We start from the raw sequence: 9,527 nt of genomic DNA, 5'->3' as shown, positions 1-9,527 counted from the left end.
TTGAACTCTGCTTCGGGGGAGGGAGCGGGGCTGTGCGGGCTCCCCCCGCTCCTCGTCCTCCCGCTCCTCTTCATCCTCCTCCCCCCGCTCCTTCTCCTCCTCCTCCTTTTCCTCCTCCTCCGGCTCCTCCTCCCCTCGCTCGTCCTCCGGCTCCTCCTCCCCCATCCCGCCCGTCCCGGAGCACAATGCCGCTAGATCACCGCCGCCTCTGCGGGCCGGAGGAGTCGCAGCCGCCGGAGGTGTGGGCAGGAGCCGGGGGGTTCCCGGCAGAGGAGGAGGAAAGCGAAGAGGCGTCGGGGCCGCGGGACCCCTGCGCCCTGCGGCCGCTGTTCGTGCGGGCCGGGCTGCTGAGCCAGGCGGAGGGCTCGGCTTACGTGGAGCTGAGCGGAGGCACCAAGGTGCTTTGCGCCGCCTGGGGCCCGCGGGAAGCGGCCGAACCCGCCGCGGGGGCCGGGCAGCTGCTCTGCCAGTTCCGCCGGGCACCTTTCGCCGGGCGCGGGGCTCGGGGGCGGCCGGGGTCGGCGGCGGAGCGGGAAGCGGAGCGGGAGGCGGCGGCGGCGCTGAGGGAAGCGCTGGAACCCGCGGTGCGGCTGGCGCGGTACCCGCGGGCCCGCCTGGCGGTCAGCGCGCTGCTGCTGCAAGATGGCGGCTCGGCCCTGGCCGCTGCCCTCAGCGCCGCGGGCTTGGCCCTGGCAGACGCCGGGGTGGAGATGTACGATCTGCCGGTGGGCTGCGGGCTGTGCCGGGGGCCCGGGCCCGCTGCCCCCTGGGTGCTGCAGCCCGGCGAGCCCGAGGAACGGGAGGCCTCGGCCCGGCTGACCGTGGCGCTGCTGCCCGCCCTTAACCAGGTGTCGGCGGTGCTGGGCGGCGGGCAGGGCGGCTCTCCCGATGCTTGGGCACAGGCGCTGAGCCTCGGCCTCGACGGCTGCCACCGCCTCTACCCTGTGCTGAGGCAGAGCCTGCTGCGGGCTGCCCGCCGCCGACACGCAGCTGCTGCTGCTGCTGGTACTGGTGCTGGTACCGCTGGTGCTGGTACCGCCTGAGCCCTGCCCCAGGAGCCATGTCTGCGGTTGGGCTCTGGGAGCCCGTCCGAGCTGCCCTCGGTGTCGGCAGCGATGCCCGGAGCCGGCCTGATCCACACCTTGCGCTGGTGGAGATGCCCCGGAGCCCGGCCCGAGCCGGTCCTTGCGCTGCCGGAGACTCCCCAGGAGCTGCCGGCAGCTTGGAAACTCCGGAAAGCTGCCTGAGGACACCGGATCCTGATGGAAACTGCACCCACCCTGCCCGACCACCCCAGAACTCGGCCTCGAGAAGCCACCGTCTTGCAGGAGATCCCTCCGAGCAGCCCCTCCAGACAGCCTCGGAACTCTGACTGCACCGGCCCCGTGGTGCCAGACCCCCTGCCTGCGATTTCCCTGCTTCCAAGCAGCCTCCTGCATCCCAGGACCCCCCCGTCCCACCCAGGGCTGGCTCTGGCACCAGGGATTAAAACCCTCACCCTGAGCTGCCCACCGTGACCATCCCTGCAGCACCAGGCAGGAACCGAGCCCAGACTGAGCATCCCTGGGACCTCCTGCCCAGGCAGCACCCCAGGGGGGCAGAGATGTATTTTATTGCATTATTTTTGTAATAAATCAGTTTGTTTGGGTTTGGGTTTTTTTTTTTTCTGGTGTCTTCTGCCTGTCTTTCTCTGCTGGGGCTTATGGCATCTGGACAGGATGCATTGATGGTGACAATTGTGGGGGTAACCCCCTTCTGCTCCTGCTGTGCTTCCTTGAGGGGTACACAGAGGGAGCTGGGTGCTGCCTTGGGGTCCCGTTATTCCTGGGAATGGGGAGGAGCTGGTTCTGTCTGCCCAGCTGCATCGTGTTGGGCTGGTAGTGAATAACCTGGGTAAAGCATTCAGGTGGGTGGTGAATGCTTCTACAGGGCAGAGCTGCTCTCCTCCTGTCTCAGGGTTGAGTTGTGGGGAAGGTGGCACCTGAGGAAACCCCCGGAGCCTGGGGCTGTGTCAGACAGCAGACACAAAACTGGGTAGAGAAATTCCATGTGTGCTTAAGATGGTTAAAAACTGCACCAGAGTCAAATAACCAGAGAAAAGAAATACAAATTGTTTTTTCTTCCAGCACAATACACTCTTTTTACCAGAGCAAATTAGAAATGCAGAACAGGTTCCTACCAGTGAGGAAAAGGAATGGACACCAAACTGAGATACTGGGGAGCACGAGGGGAACCCTGACTTCTTCAGGTGCAGGAGAGAGGCCCTGGCAAAGCCACTCAGAGGGGTCCTGCTGCCCACAAAGGCTGGGAACAGCCCATGGCAAACCAGTCTGGAAAACCCATTTGTGAGCAGAGGCGACTGGAAGAAACTGGGTTTGCATTGCTGGCCCTGCAGCAATGGCCTCAGCACCACCCCTCTATCCCAAAATCCCACAAAAAGCCCCTCAGAGCTGTCTCAGGGTGGTTCATTCTTCTCATGCCATTGTGGTGGGATGCTGAGGAACCTTTCCTGGGCTCCCCCCGTCCATTCCTGTTGGACCAGTACCAGGGGGGATCTGAAGAACAGAGTCAGAGCAGGGAAAGTTGGGATGTGACCTGTGCTATAGGGGCTGGCAGCCCCAGAGTGCTTTCTTCATACCCCTCAGCACCCTATGGGTAAATCCCAAGGCAGCCAGGATTTGGGATGCTCCTTGAAGGTATGGTCTTTTTTTAATAAATTTTTTTTTTTTTTTTTTTTTTTTTGCTCCTCATCTGCTTTTCCCTAGGTCTGAAAACAGGGGCAGGGGGGTAGGGGAAACAAAACAAAAAAAAAAATCAACAAAAAAATATAAATAAATAAAAGAAAACAAGCACACTGGAACACCAAGACTTCTCTGGCCACACAGCTGGTGGCATCTTGCCGGGGTGGGCTGGGGCTGCCGGCAGCAGGGGATTGTTGTGACCTCCCCAAACGCCTGGCACTGGCTGGAACCCTCAAAAAACAATACGGACACAAGACAGGAAGGGGAGGCCACAGCATCCCGGTCCTCTACTGGCTCCCCTCGGGGTCTGACATGTGGTTTTTCACCTGCAGAGAGAAACGCACAAGGTGGCTGTGCCCCGGCAGCAGGATCAGACCCCGGACACCCCCGGGATCCCTCACCCAGATGGGAGGCGTGGGAAGCAGCTTCCATTAAGGGCATTTCTGCTCCGGAGGAGGGGGTTTTGCAGCCTGTGCTGCTGGAATAACCAGTGTCCGGGGGCTGTCCCGGTGACGCTGGTGGCTGAAGCCCCCGACACGCAGGGGGTGACCCGTGGTGGAGCAGCATCTCCTCTGCTTTGGGCATCCCCCCGCTGCGGGCAGCCCCTGGGGATGAATTTCAGGAAAGCAGAGAATCCTGCACGGGGTCTGGCTCCCCTCTTACCATCTCCTCCGTGTCCGTGCTCTCCTCGGCACTGTCGATGGTGCGGAGATCGCTGTGCCCAGCAGCACCCGCCCCCTCCTTCCCCCGGCCCTTCCGTGACTCCTCGCCCTCTGGGGACGGCGACTCTCGCCCCGACTCTGCCCTCTTCTTCTCACTCTCCTTGGACCCTGCAAGGATGGGGACAGCAGAAATTTGGGGTACCTGTTCAAGCATCTGCCTTGTCCTCGCAGGGTCTGGGTGTCCCATAGGGCTGGAGCCAGCCCAGAGAAGGGGAATGTGGGGAATTTGTCCAGACTGAGCAAATCCGGCTCGGGGTGCAGGCTCACATGCACACACGGGCTGCCCATCCCTCTTCTCCCATGTTACAGGTGATGGAACAAGGGGAAATGGCCTCAAGTTGTGCCAGGGGAGGTTTAGATTGGATATTAGGAGAAATTTTATCACCCAAAGAGTTGTCAGGCCCAGGCTGCCCAGGCTCCACAAGTCCCCATCCCTGGAAGGGTTTCAAAGCCCTGGAGATGTGGTGCTGAGGGACACGAGGCAACGGTGGCCTCGGCAGTGCTGGGTTACTGGTTGGGCTTGATTTGGGTCTTTTCCAAGCCAAATGGCCCTGTGATGCTGTGGCCAGGGCCCAGGGTGTGTCCCTGACCTGTGAGCCGCTCTCTCCGCTGGTCCATGCGGTCCAGGCTCTCCAGCAGACTGTCCACCTGGGCCTTGATCTGGCTCAGCTCCCCCTTGATGGAGTGCAGCTCCTCGGCCCTCACTGCAGGGAGAGGAGGCATCAGCATCCCCCCTCCTATGGGAACACTTTGTCCTGGGCAGCCACCACCTCCAGAGCATCCTCGGGGGACAGGGGACATGGGACACCAGTGCAGCCCAGGCTGTGTCTGCTGGAGCTGGGGACTCGTAGCCAGAGGGTCAGGACCCAGCAGGACCTCGGGGAACCGACACGGCTCCAACACGCCCCGAGGGGAGGGCTGGAAGAGGCTCAGCCCTGTCACACTTACACTTCGTCCGTCCCACCGTGGAGCTGCTGCTGCTCCTCGCCCCGGGCTGGGGGCTTGGGCTGGTTTTGCCTCCTTCTCCACCCCCGTGAGTTCGTCTGGTCTTAACGGGGATGCGGTTAATGAGGGGGGGGATCTTCTGGTACTCGCAGACCCTGCGAGGGCACAAGAGTGCGGCAGCCTGAGTGCCACCTCAGAGGTGCTGCAGCGTCTCTCGGGGTCCTTCTGCAGTCAGGGACCCCCAAGCTGGGCACTGCCCCCTCCCCAGCCCAGGGTAGCTGGGGCATCCACGCCCCTCGAAGGGCGTAATGCCCCAAACCTCTGGTTGAGGCAGGAGGGATGGGCAGCTGGATGACTGGATCCACCCCGCGGACCCCTCCGGGAGAGGCGTGCTCAGCCCACCCTGCTCCCGGGATGCCGTGCTCACCGGTATGGGAAGTCATCCCTGTAGAGATCGTAATCCAGCTCACAGGTACTGCTGCAGGGGGGCAGGGAGGGGAACAAGGCAGAGAATCACAGACTCAGCACAGTTCAGGTGAGAAAGGACCTTTCAAGCCAATGAAACCCCACCCCCTGGGGCGAGCAGGGACATCTGCAACCAGACCAGGGTGCTCAGAGCCCCCCCCATCCAACTTGCCCTGGGATGGTCCCAGGGATGGGGCATCTCCCACCTCTGGGTCAGGGTCTCAGCATCCTGTGTAAACAGTTTCTTCCTTGTCTCTAGTCTGAATATCCCCTCTTTTAGCTTACAGCCATCACCCCTTGTCCCATTGCTACAGTCCCTGCTGAAAAGTCTGTCCCCATCTTTCTTACAGCTCTCCTCCAAGTATTGAAAGGCCACGATGAGGTCTCCCTGGAGCCTTGTCCGGGCTGAACAACCCCAACTGTCCTCACAGGAGAGGTGTCCTCAACAACTCAGCCTGTCCTCACAGGAGGGGACATCCATCCCTCCATCCCCATCCCTGGGAGCAGGCAGCATCCTAGAGGGTACCACAACCCCCAGGAGGGGGTTGGCCCTGGCTGGGCTTTGTCCCAGAGGCAAATGTGGGTGTTGGGGGGAATAGAGAGAGCCCCCAGGGCAGCATCAGCAGGAGCTGCATTTAGAAAGCCCTGAAGTTAACTGCAATGGTCCCTGGCTCTGTGTGCACACTTGGTCTGATCAGCTCAGAATTAAGAAGAGACCTGTCAGTGGATCACCCCCAGTGCAGGCAGAAACATGCTGGTAATAAATCATGTGCCATGGACCATGGGGGAGGAGGAGGAGAACGGGGAGGAGGAGGAGGAGATGCTGAAGATCATTTTGCTGCTTCAGCTCTTGTGGAGTCAGGGAGCATGGGATTAAGCCTAACCCAGGAGGAGCCAAAGCCTTGCTCAGAGCAGGGCCAGGAGTGGGGAGCCTTCCCCAGACACCCTGTCAGGGATGGCTGGGCCAGGACAGGGTGCCCCCGGGCTCCAGGTTTTGCTGTGGGTGAGCCCATCACTGTGCAGCCAGTGCTCGGGGAGAGCTGAAGGTCTGTTGGGAGGACTCATGGACAACCTGGGCTGCCCTGCCTGAGCTTGGCTTTCCCAGCCCAAAAGGAATCTTGGAGCCCATCAGGGGGCAAAGGCATCCCCAGCCCTGCTGACACCCTGCCTTAATCAGTGGTGCACAGAGTGCAGCTGGCAACTGCAGGAAAGGGTGAGCTGGCAGCCCCAGGGTCCCATCAGGCTCCCATCAGGACCTTTCTTTGCACCTTGGGAAATTTTGGGAGCTTTTTGGACCAGCCTTGCCAGCTCTTGGGTTTCCACTGCTGTGAGAGCAAGTCCTGCCCATCCCCACCTTCCTCCTGCTCACCAGGGAAGGGAGGTCACATCCTGCCTTGGGGAAGGAAGGGAGGAAGGGGTCCCAGCCCACACAGATGTGATGGGTGCTGCTGCCTGCAGCCACTGCCCAGAGGGATGGGGATGTCACAGGCCACCTCCTGCCACCAGAGCACTCTACAGAGGACCTGGTCTTGGGGTCTGGCACTCAGCTAAGGTCACAGCAAGGATTTTCCCAGCTCAGCTCTTCTCTCCTCTCAGAGCATCCCGTGGGAAGGACACTGCCACACTACAGGCCTGAAGGGCTGCCAGTCCCTGCCCACTGGCAGTCCCTGCCCTGCCAGCCCTGCATCCCTCCGGTGCCATGGCAACGGGCAGAGCAATTAGTTCAATCAGGGCATTTGCAATAAAGCTCTAATGAGACAGATGGAGTCCAGCTCCAGTCCCCTCTTCACCATGCGCCTGCTGAGCCAGGGAGCCAAAAGGATGCAGGGATGGGGACCTGCACCCCTGATCCCATCAGTGCCACTCTCACCATCATCCCTGGCCTCGGCAGGACCATCAGCACCTCCCTGCACCTCCCTTATCTCCTGAGGAGCCACGTTTAAAGGCCAAAACTGCCACCAACATCAACCATGGGGCTCTGTGCTTCTTCCACTGCCTCCCTTTGGATGGGGAAGGGGGATCCCCACACCCCACCAGCAACACACCCTGCGTGGGACCCAGCGAGGACTCCAGCTGTCCCCACTGTGGCTTTGCAATGCTCTGAGAGCCCCGCTGGGATGGGGCAGGGTCACCCCGCGTCCACCATGGCAGGCAGGCAGCTGGAATCAACTGAGGGATGAGCCATGGAGGGCAGGGGGAGGAAGAGGAGCCAGGCGTGGGACAGTCCCCAGCCCAAAGTGTCCCCCCGGGTGCAGCCCCTGCCCCCCGTGCTGGCACTCACTGGTACAGGCTGGTGCTGTGCTGCCGCTTCTGACCCAGCCTGGCCCGGCTGGGCTTGGGTTCCTGGGCCATGTCCAAGTCTGAGGGCAGAGAGAGGAGGGGAATGAGCCCTGGGGAGAACAGGAGATGCCAACCTGCCACCCCACACAGCTCCAGCAGCTTCCCAGAGACTCACAGCCACACTCTTGTCCTGGCTGGAGGCATCCCACTCCAGAGCATCCAAAGGATGAGCCTGAGGCTGGCAATTCTCTCTGGAGTTAAGCTTTTGGAGTAGGACAAGGAACAGAGCAGGATTTGCCTGGACATGGGGTAGCTCTGGCTGTCCCTCAGCAGCCCCTTCCTGCAGGTGTCCCATCCCCAGGGAACACCTCTGACACCAAGGGTCATAAACCCCCAGAGGCATTTCCCATCACCACAGTGAATTCACCTTTGCCATCAGCCTTGCCAGGGCATTTCCCAGAGACCCCTGGGCCAGGGGGACACCGGTGGGTGCTGCCCACCAGGGATGGGTGCTGGGGAGGGGCTGCACCCAAAGGCTGCCGAGCCCTGTGTGATGCTGAGGTGCAGCTGGAGGTGCCCCCAGACTCACAGCTCCCACGTCCCACTTCCCTGGTGGTGCTGTTTTCCCCTTCCACATAAAAGCCAGCTTGAATCTATTTTCTAAGTGTCCAATTAAGAACCACAAATGTAAAGCTTTCCTAACACCCCCATAGATTCAGTTTTGTCATTCTGGGGGGCTCTGAAACCTCTCTAAGCCCCTGGTAGTGGGTGAGATGTTGAGGTCTCCCTCTTGCACGCTCCCCCTTGGCCATGGTAAGCCTGACCAGATGTCCCACGGGTGACACTGGGGATGCCACTGCACCAGGGAACCCTGAGGTGAACATTCCTGAGTCCTCTGGGATCACACCAGCTCCTCAGAGGTGTCCAGGAGCATGGACACTGACCCTGGGTCTGCTCAACCCCCACCTGGGCTGGAGCAAGGTCCCTCCATCCCTCAGGAGGAGAGGGCTTCTGAGCAAGATCTGGCTGGCTTTTATTTGCTCTCCAAGCTGTCACCTTGTGTGACAGAGTCCTCGGGCTAACTCTGATCTCACAGTGAGATGGTGAAGGTGCTCTACTTGCCCTGCACATGCCAGGTAGCACTGGCACCCGTTTTTTTTTTTTTTTTTGGAGCCTGCTGTTGATATCCCTCTCTCCAGCCCATCCCACCGACTCACAGAGCCATCGGGTCCCCTCCCTTGCAGCTGGATGGAGACCTCAGCATCCCATCAGAGACCTCACCCCCAGCCACCTGCACCACGGGGACCATCCTGCTGGGGCAGGGGACATGGGCAGACAGGATTCCATCACCCCAGGACCACTGGTCCTGCACCTGGGCTTCCTTCCCAGTAATGGCAGAGGGGCAGCTCAGCACCAGGAGGACACCTCTGTCCTGGGTGTTATGGTACAGAGGGAATCCCAGTAACGAGAGGACACGCTGGTCCTCGGGGTAATGGTGTGAGGGGCTCCCCAGTACCAGGAGAAGAGCATGGACTTGCTCTTCATGGTCATGGCATGGAGGGCATCCCGGTGCTGTAAGGACACCCCGGTCCTGGGTAACGGTGTGGGGAGGACCAGGCATCCCGGTACTGGGAGAACATCCCAGCCCTGGGGAGGAAGGTACCGGGAGGCCACGCTTGTCCGAGGGGGCGGGGGGCATCCCAGGGACCGGCCCCGGCGTGGGGCAGGGGGTGCCCCAGCGGGCTGGCTGCAGGGACCAGTTCTGCCCCCCTGCCCGGTGTCCCGCCAGCATCCCGGTGCCGGAGCATCAACCGGGAGGAGCTGGGTGGGAGGAGGGCCGATCCGGGGGGGTGGGTGGTGGTGCTGGGCAGAGGGGGGGAGGGATACTCACATCTCCAGCCCGTGTCCCCGCTGCCGAAGAGCGTCATGCTCGTACCCCGGCCCCGCAGCCGCCACCGGACCCTACCACGGCGGGACGGGAGGGGGGCTGCGGGCCGCACCACCGCGGCACTGCGGGGGGGTCACCGCGCCTCGCCCCGCCCCATCCCTGCCCGTTCCTGCCCGCATCACCCGTGCCGGCAGCGCTGGAGCTCCCCGGGCTGCGGAGGGAAGGACGCGGCCGTGGTGACACTGTCCCTGTCCTCTTCCCCACTCTCCTCCTTATCTTCATCCCTATCGTTATCCTTATCCTCATCCTCATCCCTATCCTTATCCTCATCTCTGTCGTTATCCTCATCCTCATCTCTATCGTTATCTTTATCCTTATCTCTATCCTTATCCTCTTCCCTACCTTTATCCTTATCCTCATCCCTATCCTTATCCTCATCCTCATCTCTATTGCTATCCTTATCCTCATCTCTATCATTACCCTCAT

General features: G+C 61.2%; 2 protein-coding genes across 2 annotated transcripts; one reads left to right on the top strand and one right to left on the bottom strand.

Annotated features, from left to right (window-relative positions):
- The first annotated feature begins 166 nt into the window (after positions 1–166).
- Positions 167–1,177, top strand: EXOSC6 (exosome component 6). The gene has a single exon (XM_071757221.1). It carries the CDS (start codon positions 186–188, stop codon positions 1,041–1,043), a length of 858 nt encoding a protein of 285 aa, XP_071613322.1. The 5' UTR covers positions 167–185; the 3' UTR covers positions 1,044–1,177.
- A 910-nt stretch (positions 1,178–2,087) lies between these two features.
- On the bottom strand, positions 2,088–9,123 carry LOC139801879 (RNA-binding Raly-like protein). The gene is made up of 7 exons (XM_071756563.1): positions 9,045–9,123; positions 7,155–7,233; positions 4,836–4,886; positions 4,412–4,563; positions 4,054–4,167; positions 3,405–3,571; positions 2,088–3,067 (listed from the first exon to the last, which is right to left on the bottom strand). The coding sequence occupies exons 1-7, from the start codon at positions 9,079–9,081 to the stop codon at positions 3,029–3,031; spliced, it is 639 nt and encodes a 212-aa protein (XP_071612664.1). The 5' UTR covers positions 9,082–9,123; the 3' UTR covers positions 2,088–3,028.
- Between the last annotated feature and the right edge of the window lie 404 nt (positions 9,124–9,527).

The sequence above is a fragment of the Heliangelus exortis genome, chromosome 13, assembly GCF_036169615.1.
Source record: "Heliangelus exortis chromosome 13, bHelExo1.hap1, whole genome shotgun sequence".
NCBI classification, from domain to species: Eukaryota; Metazoa; Chordata; class Aves; order Apodiformes; family Trochilidae; genus Heliangelus; species Heliangelus exortis.
Note: the sequence above shows the minus strand (reverse complement) of the source record. Positions and strands in the feature narration are given on the sequence as shown.

Coding starts and splice junctions, on each gene's coding strand:
- LOC139801879 (XM_071756563.1), bottom strand. CDS start 9,081: ATGACGCTCTTCGGCAGCGGGGACACGGGCTGGAGAT. Junction 4,564..4,835: donor AGGGATGACTTCCCATACCG/GTGAGCACGGCA, acceptor GTGCCCTCGCAG/GGTCTGCGAGTACCAGAAGA. Junction 4,168..4,411: donor CACGGTGGGACGGACGAAGT/GTAAGTGTGACA, acceptor CTCTCCCTGCAG/TGAGGGCCGAGGAGCTGCAC.
- EXOSC6 (XM_071757221.1), top strand. CDS start 186: ATGCCGCTAGATCACCGCCGCCTCTGCGGGCCGGAGGAGTCGCAGCCG.